General features: G+C 43.3%; 1 protein-coding gene across 2 annotated transcripts in view; it reads right to left on the bottom strand.

Annotated features, from left to right (window-relative positions):
* The window catches only part of LOC131327258 (protein PIR), a 75,836-nt gene that overhangs the window by 19,550 nt on the left and 38,272 nt on the right, over positions 1–18,014 (bottom strand). For both annotated transcript variants that reach the window (XM_058360318.1, XM_058360319.1), the window contains 2 exons: positions 11,687–11,774; positions 9,782–9,909 (listed from right to left, as the gene is read on the bottom strand). In XM_058360318.1, coding sequence (XP_058216301.1) covers positions 9,782–9,909; positions 11,687–11,774 — 216 coding nt within the window. The remainder of the gene's footprint in view (positions 1–9,781; positions 9,910–11,686; positions 11,775–18,014) is intronic.

Genomic DNA, 18,014 nt, shown 5'->3' with positions numbered 1-18,014 from the left:
GTTTCGGGTGCCATTCATGTCTTCTAGCTCATAAGCCCCTTCACCTGCTATCCGAACAACTCTGAACGAACCTTCCCAATTGGGCTTGATCTTTGTCTTTTGTTGGCCTGAACGACCTTTCGTCAGGCTTGAAAGTCTTGATCTGAACATTGCGATTGTATCCTTTTGCCACCTCCTATTGATAACTTGCCAATTTAAGCCGAGCGACTTCACGCTTTTCTTCAGCCAGGACCAACTCCATTTCCACTGCTTCTGCATTTGTTTTGGATCGAAATTCTCAATTTTGAGGGTCGGAAATTTTGATTCTAATGGAATTACAACCTCCATGCCGAACGCCATGCAGAATGGTGTTTGGCCAGTTGAACGTCTAGGGGTTGAACGATACGCCCATAGACCCTTAGCAGTTCTTCGGCCCATTTACCACGTTTGGAGGATAGCCGACACTTTATCCCTGAGCAGACGGTCATGTTAGTTGCCTCGGCTTGTCCGTTCTCCTGTGGGTAGGAAGGGGTGGAGTTGAAGAACCTAATCCCAAATTCTGCACAAAGACTTGTGAGGTCCTTACCAACGAACTGAGTTTCATTATCCAACACGATGGCGTAGGGGACGCCGAACCTGGTCACAATGTTTTTCCAAACAAAACACCTCATGTCAGCTTCTGTGATCGTTACGAGAGGTTTAGCTTTAACTCAACCCATTTGGAGAAGTAGTCTATTGCAGTGATAAGGTACTTAAGACCCTGTTCGTTTTGGGATTTTGGATTTGTAGGTAATGAGTGTAGAAAGAAATAGAGTAATGACTGGAAATAGGGGTAATGATTGGAGAGAGAAAAAAAATGAGAGTAATGATTAGAGAGAAATAGGGTAATGATTAGAATCTAAAATCCAAAACCCTTAAACGAATGAGGTCCCAGGTGCCGTTGGGAGTTTGCCGACGATGTCTTGCCCCCATTGAGCAAATGGCCAAGGGCTTGTGATTGGATTGAGGTTTTGGGCCAGCTGTTTTGGAATTGGGGAGAATAGCTCACATGGTCAGCATTTCCTGACTACTTCTTCTTGGCTTAAGACCCTTTGGTAGAGTGATCGGCCACCGGAGTGGCAACCATAACTCCCTAAGCGAAGCTCTTCTAAGATAGCAGGGACTTGGATCGGATGAACCTGTTAGACTTGTCCCACATCGCTCATCTAAGCCACCCAAGCTTGGTTAATAAATTCTAGAGGCTACTCCACCTATTACCAATTGGTTTTGGGCTGGAACCCTCCAAGAAATCTAACATGGTATCAGAGCTAGGTCTTGGGTGGCCTCACCTCTCCTGAGAAAGTCTTCGTTATTTCTGTCGCCCGAGTCAGTCAGTCAGTTCCTGGTCTGTACCTCCACGTGCATCCGGGCTGCACGTGAAGGGGAGTGTTAGACTTGTCCCACATCGCTCATCTAAGCCACCCAAGCTTGGTTAATAAATTCTAGAGGCTACTCTACCTATTACCAATTAGTTTTAGGTTGGAGCCCTCCAAAAAATCTAACAGAACCAGGAAGAGGTACAGCCTATAGATAGATTTCCTAGAGTTGACCGCTCTCAGATAGCCAATAGTACGCAGCCTTATTCTGAACCCTGAAGGTTTCTTTTTTACCCTTTGGTAGAGTGTCACTTTTGAGGAAAGCAACAATTTCAACCATCCAGCTTGAACCGAGCTCCACGTTGAGCACTTCTTGCTCGACTTCGAAGGTTGGTTTCTCGATATTGCCGATGTTAATAGTCCAATACTCAGAGGTCGTGCATGCCAAGGCCAAACCGGCCATGGCGTCGGTGTGCCAGTTAAGCTCCCTGGTAATTTGCTACATTTTGAACGTCTTGAAGCTCTTGATCAATTCTGTGGCCGTAGCTTGGTTTTTGAGCATGCGCGGATCCCGAGCTTCGTAGTCCCCTAAGACTTGGTTGACGATAAGTTGTGAACTATGATACACCGACACGGACACGGACACCGAAATCGACACCGAAACACGAGAATTCTAAAAAAATGGGGACACGGACACGGCGGGGGACACGCCACGTGTATATTATTTATTTATATAAATAATTAATTAATTATAGTTTGGCACCCAAAAATTTTAAAAATATTATAATTTTGCCCCAATTTTTTTTAAAAAAAATTACAATTTGACTCCAAATTTTTTCAAAAATTACAGTTTGGCTCCCAAAATTTTTAAAAAAAATGCAGTTTGGCCCCTGCCGTGTCCCCATCGGTGTCCCCAGCCGTGTCCCCACGGTGTCCACGCGAAAAATTCAAATTAAATTATGGGACACGCCACGTGGCGTGTCCCGTACATGTCCCCGCGGTGTCCCCGTGTCTGACACTGCGATACCTCGACCTCTAGAGGTGTCGGTGCTTCATAGGTTGTGAATCACAGAAGACCGAAAGATCCTCGAGTTTCATGTGGATGGCGGACTGAAGTCCGGCCAAAAGAGCCTCGTATTCTGCCTCGTTGGTTGCTAGGAAGTCGATTGTGATGGCACTTTCGTGGAGAGTCCCACACGGTGAAACCAAGACAACCCCAGCACCAACCCCATTGTTTGAGGCACCATCTACGTGCAAGTGCCAAGTATCTCCTTGGAATAGGTGCCAAGTCTCGTTGACTTCAGGTCGTTCAAGAGTAATGATCGCATGGAGGTGCCTTGATTGTCGCAAGCCCCCAGCGTTAATTCCACTATAAAGTCCGCGAGCACTTGTCCCTTGATAGCCGTCCGAGGTTTGTAATGAATGTCAAAGTTGGCCGGTTCGACGACCCACTGTGACACTCGGTTAGAGAGGTCGGCCTTTCGAAAAAGTGTTTTCCACGGATGCTCAGTCAAAAAGATGATTGTATGAGTTTGAAAGTACAGGAGGAGCTTGCGTGCAGCCGACACTAAAGCCAAAGCTAGCTTTTCCAAAGGTAAATACCATGTTTGCGCAGGAAGCAAGGTCTTGCTGGAGAAGTAGATAGGTTCCTCCACAGCCCCTAAGTGTCTGACAAGAGCTGAGCTGACAGCATGTGGAGATACAGCTAGGTACAAGTAAAGGTCCTTGTAATCTTTAGGTGTAACCAAGAGTGGTGCCGAGCTTAATACGGTCAACCAAAGCTTTGTCACACTCCGGAGTCCATTGAAAATGTCGTCGACTGCCCTTTAGGAGTTGAAAGGTGTAGCATTTGTCGGAAGACCGACTGATAAAGCGGTTGAGAGCGGCAGCCATACCTGTCAGCTTCTTGACCTCCCGAATGGTTAATGGTGCTTTAAGGTTTGTAACAGTCGTGACTTGGTTTGGGTCGGCTTCAATGCCGCGCCTTGTCATGAGATGGCCAAGAAAAATCCCAACACCTACGCCAAATGCACATTTCTCAGCGTTCAAGCGCAGCTGGTGCATTTTAAGGACTTCAAAGACGGCGGCAAGGTGTTGGATGTGTCATAATGCTATCTTGCTTTTCACGACCATATTGTCGATATAAGCTTCCATTATGTTGCCGAGCTGGGATTCGAACATTTTAGAGATTGCCCGTTGGAATGTTGCAACAGCATTTTTAAGCCCGAAGGGCATCACCTTGCAGTAGTAAATTCCCTTGGGAGTTAAGAATGTTGTCTTTTCCATGTTAGCTGGATCCATGGCAATCTAGTGGTAGCCATAGTAGGCATCTATAAAGCTCAGCCGAGCATGCTCGACTGTAGCATCCACTAGTTTATCAATTCTGGGGAGAGAAAAGCAATCCTTGGGATAGGCATCATTGAGGCTTGTGTAATTGACAAAAACTCTCCATTTGTCGTCCATCTTTTTGACAACCATGGTGTTAGCCAACCATGTGAGGTACTGGACGTCATGTATGGTGTCAGCTTCTAAGAGTCAGCCAAACTCTTCAATTACAGCATCTGCATGGTCCGGTGCTGAGCGTTTCACCCTTTGCACAACTAGTTTTTGGCCAGATTTGACGTTCAGGCAATGGTAGATGAAGTTCTAATCGACACCGGGCATTTCGTATGGAGTCCACGCAAACATTTCAATGTTTTGTTTGAAGAATGCCACGATTTCCTCTCGCTCGAGCCGACCAAGAAAAAACGAGAGCCATCCTCATTGATTGGCACGCTAATGAGATCTTCGGTTGCTTTATCCTCAACCGTGGCTCCAACGTCTTCCAACACTGCCTGATGAGGGGCTTCGACCCAATGAACCTGCCTAGGGGTGCGTGAATTGTGTACGGCCGAGACGTAGCACTTCTGGATGCTATTTGATCACCATATAGGTCTTCCTGCCAACCAATGTATCCAATGAAGCAGACCACTTGGTGGTAGGTGGAAGCAATGGCCTTCATGCCGTGCAACCAGCTTTGGCCAAGTATGGCATTGTATGGGCCTGGCACATTTACGACGACAAATTCCACGCTTAATGTGACCGAGCCAACAACGATGGATAGAAAAGACTCGGCCGAATGGCCAGACCGGGGCTCCATTGAAGCCAATCAAAGGGACTTCGGCCGGTTGAAGGGCAGATTCGGGAAGGTCGAGCTTTTTTCAAGAGGTCGTAGTGCATTACCTCGGCAGAACTGCCTTGGTTAACGAGTACTCGCCAAACCTCATGGGTGCCGATTTGGATAGTTACCACTAGAGCGTCGGTGTGTGGGGTTTGGACCCATTGGAGGTCGCACTCAGTGAAAGTGATTGTCCATTTCGGGCCTTGTTCTACCCTTGGGTGCTTCGACGTGGACGCGACCGAGAGGAGCTATTTGGCGTCGGTCGCTCAGTTGAGTTCACTGCGAAGCTGAGCCTTAGACTCCTTGGTTACCGGTCTGTGGATCACGTGAATGACCGGAATCCGTTGCTCGTTAGGGTTTGGATGGGTGGCAGCAACGGGATGGCGAGCGGGGTCAATGTACTGATCCAAATGGCCCTGGGTCACAAGTTGTTCCAAATACGCCTTGAATGGGCCGCATGTTGTTGTGTATTGGTCGAGCTCATTGTTGTATGAACATCTTTTCTTGGGGTTCTGATCCGGTAACCCAGTGTCTGTGTCAAGCCTTCCCTCCGGCCAACGGAAGTATGGTTCTCTCATGATTGTTCTTAGCACAATATAGATTCGGTCCTTGAAGACGGTGGTCTCAACCACAAAGTCGAGTTCCTTTGGCCCTCGTTTTTTCCCCCCTTGATATTGTTGACTTGCTTCATTGGTTGAGCAAGGGAGATAGCAGTTGGCGTTGGTGGAACAGAACTCGGCATTGTTGCTTGGGTGGGTGGGGTACAGCTCTTCAAGTCCACAGAATTTCTCAACCATCGGCATGAGTTCGTCCATACCGTGCGGGGGTTGGATTGCAAGCTCATCAAGGATCTTCCTGTCGGACTCCAGGCCATTTTTGAAACTGCGCGCGGCCCAATACTAATCCACCCCAGGGATTTCATTGAAGAGTTGCCAATAACAGTAAGCATATTCCCTGAGTGTCTGGCTCCTTGGCTGTCTTGTTGCTCGTGATGAACCGAGAGTTAAAGGCCTTCTCGAGCTTGGCGAAGTTCCTGATTGAACCCAGCAGGTAATTTGTTAAACCATTAGAGCCCCAAGGGTCCGAGGCTCGATGAGAATGCCTTGCACTTTATTTCATCTTTGTGGGTACAAAGGCCGATTGTTTGGCGAAATTGAATTAGGTGTGTATAAGCCTCGCATTCTTTTGGGTCGAATTTTGTGAACTTCGGCAAATGGAATCCGGGCTCAGGGAGCTCGGCCTCGATTTCAGGCGTGAAAGGTGAAATGTCGAGTTCCTTGAGTCAATGTTAGTAGCTTGGCTGCGGCCGTTGGCCTCTTGTGTTCTCTGTGCTTCAACCCCTTGTCCGAGGGCTTTTCATGGTTGCATGGCTCGAACGCTTCTTCATCTCGGTGTCCCTTTGTTGCGGGATTTCCTTTGTTCAATCCCATTCGTGCCAAGCCTGCCGTTCACCAATTTTGCCATCGTTGTGGATTTCGACGCTCGTACCCCTACTAGTTCGCCGAACGTCCCTGCCGCTGTGTAGGCTCCCCTAAGGGGCCTTTCCAAGTCTTAAAGCAATGGGTTGTCTCGCGGTTTCACGGCGATATTCACCCACGCCTTCGTACTCTACATCAATAGTGGTTCTGCGATCATAATTGGCCGTGGTACGAGAGTACTTCACGCGTCCGGTGGAATAAGTGCTAGTGTAGGACGCGCTAGTCGTCCGAGAGGTGCTTCTGGCCTGGTCACTTCCCAAGTGACGCTGGGTTGAGGGAGCAGGTTGTCTAAAAACAACTACCCCCCTTGCCCTGTCATCCCCAGGTAGTGGTCCGAGGCGGTTCGTCACTGAACCACGGTAGGCTGGCTCTTCGACCCTCGTTTGTGGTGGTGTGGGACCCGCCGCCATGGCCCACCAGTGGATCTAAAGGTGGCTGGAGCAATGCGGTTCATGTATTCCTTCATCTGCGCCATCTCCGCCTTGAGGGCGCCAACTCCCCGTCCCTTTCCTCATCCCTTCTTTGCAACAGGCATACATAAACTGTCGCGTCATCCTTCGTTGGCGATAGACTGGGCTTTGGCGGGATTGAGATGGAGATGTGGCTGAGCGGTTGCGATTGTTGGAGCAGCGGAACGGTAGGATCTTCGAGCCAGAGATGGACTCGTCGATGAGTTCTCCACCCATTTCCGCCAAATTTTTGAGGTTAGATGCTAATTTGGTGAAGAGGAGTAAGGTGGAGGTGATCTGAAGCCGCCGCAAATCGGTGAGGATTCACATTGAGTTCACAAATTGTGGGGTTGCTGATCACGGAATGGGAATCCTCTTCAATGGATTAGCGTAAGTGGGATCCTAGCTCTTTGCCCTAGCCCGCATAGGTAACACACGGCTAAAAGACCTAACCAAAGGAACTCCACCAAGGCCCTCTGGCGAAAGGATAAAAAAGTGCAGAAAGAGAGCAAAGCACTAGGGTTTTGAGTGTGAGTGAGAATGCACCTCTTGTGAGTCTACCAATGGGTATTTATAGGGAACTCTTGACTTGCTCTCCAAGTTCACTCACGCACCTTGCATGCGTCGGCTGACATCACCTATGACATCATAGATAGGGTTTAGTAACCGTTTTGGCTATGAGCTGTCACCCCGTGTGCGCTCATCATTATCCTTTGGCATAACCGCTGAGGGTGACGTCACACACGTCACGTAACCATGGGGCGAGTCAGTTTCCTGCACATGGGAGCACTATCTTGCCGAACATGGCCGACCCTGAGAGCGCGACATCACGTCACGTAACCATGGGGCGAGTCAGTTTCCTGCACGTGGGAGCACTATCCTGCCGAACATGGCCGACCCTGAGAGCTCGGCATCACGTCATATAATCATGGGGCGAGTCAGTTTCCTGCACGTGGGAGCATTATCCTGCCGAACATGGCCGACCCTGAGAGCTCGGCATCACGTCACGTAACCATGGGGCGAGTCAGTTTCCTGCACGTGGGAGCACTATCCTGCCGAACATGGCCGACGCTGAGAGCTCGGCATCACGTCACGTCACCATGGGGCAAGTCAGTTTCCTACACGTGGGAGCACTATCCTGCCGAACATGGCCGACCCTAAGAGCTCGGCATCAACTACACGACTGTTGAAGAAGGTTGATCACGAGGATACCTCCTATCCGAGCCTGGCTGTGGCCGAACCTAAAGGTTCATCTCTAAGTAGGCAATGCAAGGGTGGACATTCCTTGTTCGGGCTCGGATGTGGCCGAGCTTAAGTGCTTAGCAATCAGTCGAGCCAAACATCAAACATAAGTATCCCTCGATTGTCGGCGTGTGGCAACTGGCCTAGCCCCAGGCCCACCAAAGAGATCAATCTTCAGCCGGATCAGCCTTTGTGATACGAGCCATTTAGTTCGGCCCACTACAGACTATTTGAACATTTGGCACAACGCTATTTTATAAACCCCTATAAATCAAGTTGTTACGTTATAAATTTTTTGATTTTGCACACACTGTAACCCCAAAAAAATAAACACTGCACAGGAAAATTAGATGGGACGATCCGTGCATCAACACGGTTTGAGCTATGAGCTATGCCGAGAAATAGTGAATACTCTCTTGGCTATTATTAATAGGGATTGAAAGCCCTCGCAATAATCATCACTGATTTGGTTAATAAACCGGATTACATAGTTATGCAGTGGTGGTGGATTCGAAACCCTAGAAATCTTTCCTTTCTGTTTATTATTTTGTTTAATTTAGTTATAGCTATCATAAAAAAACTTCTTTTCTCGAACTAAGTGAGATCTATCAAACAAGATCTATATTGCATATAAAAATATTATAAATAAAACATATAGATTATTTTATGACGTGTGAATAGTGATTTTGGACATCCAACATCCTTTGTGGGACGGAGGGAGTGTTAGCTAACTCCGAGGTTTCTAATAAATTTATTTCGATATGGACCACGATCGAATTTTGGCGCCGTTACCGGAGACTATTTGCACGGTTACATAATTTGAAACCATTCCAATTTCCATATTATGCATTATTGCTACAAAACAACCCTCGCTTGGTCAAATTTCTCCAATTTAGTTGAGCCCTACCCTTGTCCTCCATACGCTACAAAAACCCTAAAATTTTGTTCTGCTACATGATATTAATGTAGTATTTTGTACATGAATTAACAACACTTTCTCCTGACGGAACCAGCTTTAACATTGTACAAATAGTCTTGAGAAACAGCCCCATTCTCCTCGAAAACAAACATGGCTCATAATCCTTCCCATTAAATTACATCTCCAGCCTAGAATTCTTGCCATCAATTGGATCTCAGTCCAAAATGTGAATCCAATGTCCCTTAACGTTCCTAAAGAATACAAGCTCGAACAAAGAGTACAAGTTACAACATACTTCTTTTGACTCTAAACATAAGCAACTCTACAAAGCATCAAAACTGTTATCCTCTTCTTTTAACAACATTTTTTCTTTTTGGACGAACTATTTTGATTTTTGGAAATTAAAACTTAATTACTAGCTCCGAACATACCATCCTACAAGAATCATCAAGCCAACCTCTCACCTCTAAACTGCCCAGTTCTAGATATCCTTAACATCTCATTTTCACCTATTTTAAATTCCCCCAAACTATCTTATTTGAAATCTTTAAATGCACTTCGTCGTAGAGTCTTCTTAGAAACTTTAACCCTCCAAATGAGGGCTTGAACTGCACTTTACCTCCACTTAGCGTACATAATCAAATTTAGGGTACACTCTATTTTGAACATTATTCTTAGCTGGAATTACTTAGATGTGCCTTCTTTGAACGTCGTTAAAGCTTGTCCCACATTGGTTAATTACAACCTCCACAACTAGTACATGAGCCTAGGCGGTCTATCCACTCATTTCCAATTGGCTTTGAATTGGATGCGTTAAGAGTTACATAACTTTCCAAGTCAAGATTTCTACCATATGCTAGACAAGAGACATCTTCATTTTGTATACTCGTATGCGTTGGTATATTTATGTAACACCTCTAGTGGGAAATCCACTCACTAAGCACATTCAACTATCGTATAACATCCAACTTTCTAGTCACTGAAAATCCTATGATGAGAAGGTCCACGCCTAAAACTTCGATTGTAGCCTGCATGTCAATGAGTGGATTCCATCCGAAAAATCAAACTAATGATAAATATGAAAAAGTTCTGCAAAATATCTAAGATGCAGGACAATCTTTTTACCAGATGCTTCTGTCAAAAGCTTCATGAACCTCAATTACTTTCCCTTAAAAGGTTTTGAAACATAAGAAACTCACCAGAACAATATCAAGAAGCCCCATCAAGTATAATACACTTCCGATCTCCTTTATTCCACGTAGAACCTCTGCTTTAAGTTCTGATTTTGACCCCAAATTCAGATGTTCTTTGACAATCCTCAAACAACCTAAGTAAAAACAGCTGAACTTTAAATCCATGGAAATCCAACATGATGCATCATGCTAAATATTAAGAAATAAGGATCAAGGCTTAAGATATTTCTCTGAACTCTAAGATATAGTTACCCATCAACATGGGATGAGAAATATTGTACCAATCTTATCTGTCAAACCCAATGTTTATTACAGAGTGGCTTGGAATACAGGAAACGAAAATGTGAATGTGGATATCATGGTTTTTGCGTTATCGTCATTTATGTCATTTCCCAAGGGTAGCTTAGTTGTTCTAATCCTAGGGTATATGAGAGTTTCTTTATTTAACCTTATTCTAGTTTTGTTTTCTATTTATCAGTTTCAGTGGCAATAGCACTAGACGTTCTCTTTTTTGCAACCTGAAATAATGACATGTTTGTTTAGGTTGGATATTGGATATATGTAGATTAATTTAGGGTACCTCTAATTGTACAAGAATAATGGTGTATTAGTTAAATGTTCCTGAAAATTACTAGAAAAGATCAATAACGTGAAAAGGTAATGGCATTATAAGGTGGGTGTGTCGTTTAGTGGAGCCCATGGGGCTTTGTGATTGGTTAGTGTGTGCATTGGGGTCCACTTGTGGTTTAGTGATCGGGGGGTTGTGTGCCAGGTTGAAGGGTTGGGCATGCGTTCATTTTGATGGTATTAGAAGATAATAATAGTTATAAAAAAAAAGGGTCAATAAGCGAGGGACAGCTCCTAATCTATCCATTCTGGCATTCTACGCTTTAAGCTCAATCCGGTAAACCTTTTTTTTATCCTTAGGTTGTAATGGGCAAGAGGGACAAATGGGATAAAGATGTGTCAACCAGAAGGATAGATATGGCAAAAGAATTTTGATGGGGTTCGAGTACTGGTACCTTAAGATTTATAGCAGAGAATATTTTGGAATCAATGCATGCAGAGAGAATTAATATACAAAACCGGAAAGCCACTAAGAGCAATGAAATGTAGAAGACAACACACCAACCTTGAGGTTTTTACCAGGATATCAAATGGAATATCATAGTTGACCTAGACAAAATTCCAGTATGTTGTTATTCGCAGTGAAGTTATTCATCTAATATTTATAGTCTTGATTTGATGTGCGTCGGATGTATATGATATGCGACTAATCTCTAGATCACTTTTGGTACTTTTCTATCATAATCCCTTTGATCACATGGTGGCAGTTATAAAATAGAATGAAATATGGGATTGTGCTTTCTGTCATTTCTTAATTGTACAAGTGGTGGCTACATGCCATTGACCGGTGTGCATTCTGAGGTTAACAGAACTAGATTTCAATTTGAGTGCATAGTGAAAGCGTAAAGTTATTCAACTGTAAAGTTGGAATTAGATCAAACTTTGAGAACAAAAGTTTATAAAGGTGCGGAGCTACAATAATATCCCACCATAGGATCCCATCTGTTTTGCATGGGTGTTCCTTAGATCAATTTTGGAGTACTTATAAAAATAGAAAATAATTGTGTACTGGTTCATAAAAAAATGAACGAGGTTATCCCATAAGCTTGAACTTTCCATGTTACGGTTTAGTAAATCAAAATCCAGTAAGGTGTAACAGATCCTTCAATGCTAACTCTATATCTGCATAGCATTTTTTTAACAAACTTCCACAAAAAAAGAAGAAGAAGAAGAAGAAGAATGCATGACCCTTTTGACCTATTTGCATCTCTAGCTAAAAGAAATTGACATCTGTAGAGAATTCAATTTAAAAAATGAAAATGGAACTAATGTATCCTCAACTACCTGTTACTCCACCATCGAAAGGAAGAAGCCCAATAGACTTCGGCAGTGCATCTTGCAATCCTGTAATCAATGGTTCAAGGGTAGTTATCTGGAACAAGGAGAGAGAGTCAGAAAAAAACTGTGATTGTATTTGGATCACTGACAGAAGCCAGACCAACACAATATAAAAGCACATGCAAATAAGAATATTAAGTGCTATAAGGACATTATGAATTAAGGATGGTAATAAAAGGAAAAAATTGATGAGAATTCATAGAACACACAAATGGTAAAGAATATGAGTTATGTATAAACTTTATATCCAACTCAAAAGCTTACGCTATTAGTTGGAGAGGTCCCAACATTATATTAAGTGATCACCCATTCTATACCCAAGCAATGTGAGATTGTATTTCCTTAACATCCCCTCACATGTAGCCCGTTTTGATGTCTGCCACATGTAGCCTCTTTTGATCTATCATCGTCCAGCCTTTTTGGGTCTATCATTGTGTGCAGCCTTTTTACTGGTTTTGTCATCATGGGGTGTGGATCGTGAATTTTAGAATGTTGCGTAAAATGAGCTCCGCTCCCATACCATGGGGAAACTTTACATCCAAAAAACTTAAGCTATTGGGTAGAGAGGTCCCAAAATTATATTAAGTGATCACACATTCCAAACCCAAGCAATGTGATTGTATTTCCTTAACAGGTTATATAGTCCGATCAAGCTACACGCTCAGAAGTTATGATAGGAGATTTGATATTACCAACATTTACAATAAAATTTAACAGATAGGAGGATTCGAAAACAAATTTATCATCATTAGGGAGAAGAGAGGTAGAAAGAAGTCATAGATTGTACTATTGCCAATTGAACATAGTTTTCACCTTGGAGAATCAAAACCATCATGCACAACAAAAGACTACACATGTGCAAAAACTAATTGAAACATAAGTGACTAAGAAATGCTCTAAATACTTGACCTTTTAACCGAAGGATGTAGTAGAGCACTAGTAAGGGAGCACACAGCTCAGTTTTTCAATTAAAAAAAAGAACCATTGATTACTCAAACTCAGAGCCATTACAATCTCAACATCAGAAACAGAAAGAACGCTTCATTGGTAAGCTCCACAGAAACAGCAAGAATCTTTGCATGGAATGAACCCCAAATAACAACTTCCAAATGAATGAAACTAATGACTAAGCGGTACGATACGAGTGTACGACCAGTGAAGTGCCAAAATGAAAGATGAAACGAGAGAGAGAGAGAGAAATGTGAATGGGAACCAGAACTTAGGGTTATTTTCTCATTAGAATAAACTGATTACAGCATGAAATAGTTATACAACACGCTAAACTAATTACACTATGGTCCTAGAGAATGAACTAGTTACACAATAGAACAACTAATAAACTAATTACAAATAAACCCATAATCTAACACTCCCCCGCAATAGTTTCCACCCCAACTTGAACACAATGGGGTGGAAACTATTGCGACCAAGTCCTTTTGTGAATATGTCACCTAATTGATTTTCGGATCTCACAAAAGGCATACATATCAAACCCTTGTTGAGCTTCTCCTTGATGAAGTGTCTGTCAATCTCGATATGCTTCGTTCTGTCATGTTGAACAGGATTATGAGCAATGTTTATGGCAGCTTCTATTATCACAGTAGAGTTTCATAGGACCATTATCAAAAATTCTCAAATCACGTAGCACTGTTTGGAGCCATAAGAGCTCAGAAACTCCACGTGCCATAGCTCTATACTCTACTTCAACACTAGACCTGGCAACAACTGATTGCTTCTTACTTCGCCAAGTAATCAAATTCCCCCCAAGTACAGTAGCCAGAAGCAGGTGTTGCAGGCATTTACTGATATCAACTGGGCTAGTTCTGTGGATGATAGACGTTCTACTTGTAGCAAACTTGAGATACCTCAAGATACGGTAAACTACATCCAGATGTGAAGTATGAGGATCATGCATAAATTGACTAACAACACCTACTGCATTAGTAACATCAGGTCGGGTGTGCACTATGTATATCAATAGACCCACAATTTGCTTCAGTACGCTCCCCCACATCTCCGCTAAGATGATGATTCGCCTCAATAGGAGAATCTGCAGGTTTACAGCCCAACATACATGCTTCTTCCATATACACCTCCTCCTCTAACTCAACAAGAAGGAATGAATTTTTCACATCAAACTAGTGAATGAGGCCAATTCAAATTGGCAGCACATGAAATCAGAGCCCGCACAAGGTTCATCTTCGCTACTGGAGCAAACGTCCCCTCGTAGTCAATGCCATAGGTTGGCAACAAGTCTCGCCTTGCATCTCAACTGTATCATCAGCATTCTACTTAAAAGTGAAAACCCACCTGCATCCCACTAATCTCTTTTCTTTCCTCCTGGAAGTGATACCAACTCCTAAGTGCCATTCTTTTTTAAAGTTGTCATCTCCTCTAGCATAGCTCCTTTCCACTTAGGTACCATGAGTGCATCCAGCTAATTCTGTGGAATAGATATAGAAGAAAGAGACAAAACAAAGGCATGGTACGAACTACGAAGGAGATAAATGATCATAAGACATTGAGTACATGCCCCAACACCTTTTCGAAGAGCAATAGGAAGAATATCAGAATCAATAACAGGAGATTTAATGGGAGAAGATTCATTACCGGATGAGTCAATTGAGGGGTCCGGAAGAGGAGCAAGCGATTGTAATTGACAAGGTGCTATTACAGAGGAGTTTCAATTTTCCATCTAGTTCTAGTGTAGACCTTCAAGTTAGGCCCTTGATGTTGTGGAACTACATCGATGTCACCATCAATATCATGTGTTGCTCTTTCGGCAAATATCGGTTCCCTTCCGGATTCTCCCTCTCACCACGATTATAAAAGATAAACATCTCTTCCACCCTCATCACGTCCTGCCTATACTCCCCCTGACGAGATAGAGTGAAGGGAGAGTAAAAAGACTCCTTTTCCCACAAAGTGACATCTATAACATTTATAGCCCTCCTGGGTAGAAGAGTACCCAATAAAAACACATTTATGAGCTTTATGACCTAACTTGCCACCAAAAGGATGGGGGGCATGAACAAAACAGACACAACAAAAAACTCTCGAAGGAAGAGTTGTGGCACGAGAACTGTCAGGGATACACTCAATAGGAATTTTAAATGGGAGGACATTGGATGGCATACGATTAATAAGATAAGCTAAGTCAAAATCACTTTTCCCCAAAAGATTTTGGGAACATTCATGGTAAACAAAAGAGAGCGAGCGACCTCAGCAAGACAATGATTTTTGCGTTCAACAACTCCATTTTGTTGTGAAGTGTCAACACAAGTCATCTGAAAAAGAATACTATTTTCATCCAAAAAAACCCTAAATTTCCTATCTATATACTTGGTGTCATTGTCACTACAGAGAATTTTGATGTTCATATCAAATTGAGTGCGCACCATCGCATGAAAAGATTTAAAACAAGAAAAAACTTCATTTTTTAACTTAAGTAAATACAACCAAGTAACACAAGAATAACAATTAATGAAGGTACCACCGAAAACCTTTATGAGAGGTAACAGGAGAAGGACCCCAAACATCAAAATGGATAACCATAAAAGGAGAAATACTCCGTTTATTAATAGGTGCATAAAAAGAACGTTTATGTTTCCTAAGCTCACAGGCTTAAAAAAAAACTAACTCCGAGGACAATGCTTAATTAAATTAGGAAAAAGTTTCTCTAAAATCCCAAAAGAGGGATGACCAAATCTACGGTGCCACTGGTGTAACATAGAAAGAGCGAAACTCGTATCTGCTTGCAGAGCTAGACCATTTGACATGGATGAATGAGATGGACGAGGTGCAGACTCCAAAAAATAGAGGTCATCATGTGCTTTATCACTACCAATCACCTTCCCCATATCCAGTTCCTAAAAAACACAATGGATAGGGGAAAAAAGCCACGGAACAATTTGCAAACCGAGTAAGACTACTAACAGACAGAAGATTAGTGGCGAAATTTGGAATATGTAGACCTGAAGAGAGGGAAATAGAGGGAGAATAGCGAACGGAACCTTTCTTTGAGACAACAGAGAATGACCCATCCGCTATTCGGACCTTATCCTTATCAGAACAAGTAGAATAAGAATCAAACACAGAGGAACAATTTGTCATATGATCTGAAGCACTTGAATCTATAATCCAAAGAATAGCAGAAGAGGCGGTAAATGCACTAGCTGGAATACCCGTGTGAGCAAAATAAGATGAAGTGGGACTTGCTGTAGAAGCAGAAGCTATAGTAGATGGAGAAACAGCCCGAGCCATTAGGCGCCTAAGAGCTTACATCTCCACATGAGAAAAACCACCAACATAATCAGATGACGCCTGAACCCAGTACTAAACCCAGAATCCGGCAAGGTGGCAACTGTAGACTCTGAAACATGAGCCTGGGCCTGAGAACGCACAAGACTACGACTACGATCACCGCGTCCACCTCCTCGCCCACGAGGGGGACGGCCATGTAACTTCCAACAAAAATCCCCAGTATGGCCGGTGTTGTTGCAGTAATCACACCAGAGTGCCTCACGATCAATAGGCCCGCTGCTAGTACTAGACTGTGACTTACCACTCTGCGGAGGAGGAAAAATCCCACCACGAGAGCCAAACGAACCTCGTGGAATGGCAACCAAGGTAGAACGCTCAGATGTAGGAGAGTGCAACATAGCACCCCTCCTACTCTCCTCCTGTTGAATAATGGCATAGGCCTCTCCCAACGACGGAAACAGAATACGACCCAACACCTACACTCTAATCGGATCATATTCTATATCAAGGCCAGCCAGAAGTCATAAACACGTTCCTTCTCCAATCGCTTTAATCAAATAGCAGCATCAACAACACAAACAGCCTTGATAATAATCAAATTCCTACCATGCTCCACTCAAGTCAGCAAAATATACAATGGAACGATGATTTTGTTCCAATGTAGGGAGCCTCTTCGTCAACTCAAAACACTATCCATCATTACCCTGCTGAGAATAGGTTTGAGCTGCAATAATACAAATCTTATGTGGAGTATCAAGAAGCAGAAAAGTATGGCGAATATCAGCCCTCATAGAATTAAACAACCAGGTCATGACTAACGATTTGTGAGATTTAAATTTCTTGAGTTCGACAGCCTCAATAGGTGGAGTAACGGGCCCTCAATGAACTCCGACATCCCTCTGGCCTCAATAGCCAAAGTAAAAGTACGAGACCAAATCAAATAGTTAGTACCATCCAACTTAATGTGGCAAATATCCAAAGTACAGTTATCTAGAGTCCCTACACGACTCAACTCATCCTTTGTACTAGTGGAAGCTTTTTTCGATACCTCCTACATATTGACAGAAAGCAAGCAGAAGACTACAACACTCAGTTACCAAATCAGATCCCGGAAAAGAGACAAATAACCCGAACAAAGGCTCTAATAGCTCCAAACATGTCAACAGACACTGACCCAGTACCAAAGACACGCAGAACAAGACCCAAACTGTTCAAAAAACTACCACAGAAGCCGAAAAAATAGAAAGAGCAGATCGACTACCAGGAGATCGCCGGAGGTCAGGAAGTGATCGCCAGAGGTCGGTGGTGTCCGGCGAGGGCAGCAACCAACTAGGCTGTCCTTATCAGAGGTAGGCGATAGCCGAACATATAGGGAACGGACTGGGTCAGCGTTGTTGAGAAGCAAATAGGGCTGTCGGCGCCTGATACACGTCGGCCAGTTACCAACAAGATGTATCGAGGCTGGACAGGCGATGAGATGCAACGGAGGTGGGGATCGTATGCTCTGATACCATGAAAGATGTAATGAGAGAGAGAGAGAGAGAGAGAGAGAGAGAGAGAGAGAGAGAGAGAGAGAGAGAGAGAGAGAGAGAGAGACGTGAATGGGAACCAGAACTTAGGGTTATTTTCTCATTAGAATAAACTGATTACAACGTGAAATAGTTATACAACACACTAAACTAATTACACTAAGAAAATGAACTAATTACACAATAGAACAACTAATAAACTAATTACAAATAAACCCATAATCTAACACAATAATAGAACACTCCTAGATCAACTACTTGAAGCAGACTTTGGAGGGTCTTTGATGGAAGATCAGGAAATGCAAAACTACTGGTACAGAGGACTCTACTGGTACATATTGGAGTGAGTATATGTCAGAAATGCATCTTAATTGCTATTGGGAGAATATCGACCATTTAAACTGCTGGAGAGTTTGGCCGAAGACTCAGAAAGTCCTGGTCAAAACAGAAACCATTGAAATAATAAATAGATGTGGCACACC

The sequence above is a fragment of the Rhododendron vialii genome, chromosome 5a (assembly GCF_030253575.1).
Source record: "Rhododendron vialii isolate Sample 1 chromosome 5a, ASM3025357v1".
Lineage (NCBI taxonomy): Eukaryota > Viridiplantae > Streptophyta > Magnoliopsida > Ericales > Ericaceae > Rhododendron > Rhododendron vialii.
Note: the sequence above shows the minus strand (reverse complement) of the source record. Positions and strands in the feature narration are given on the sequence as shown.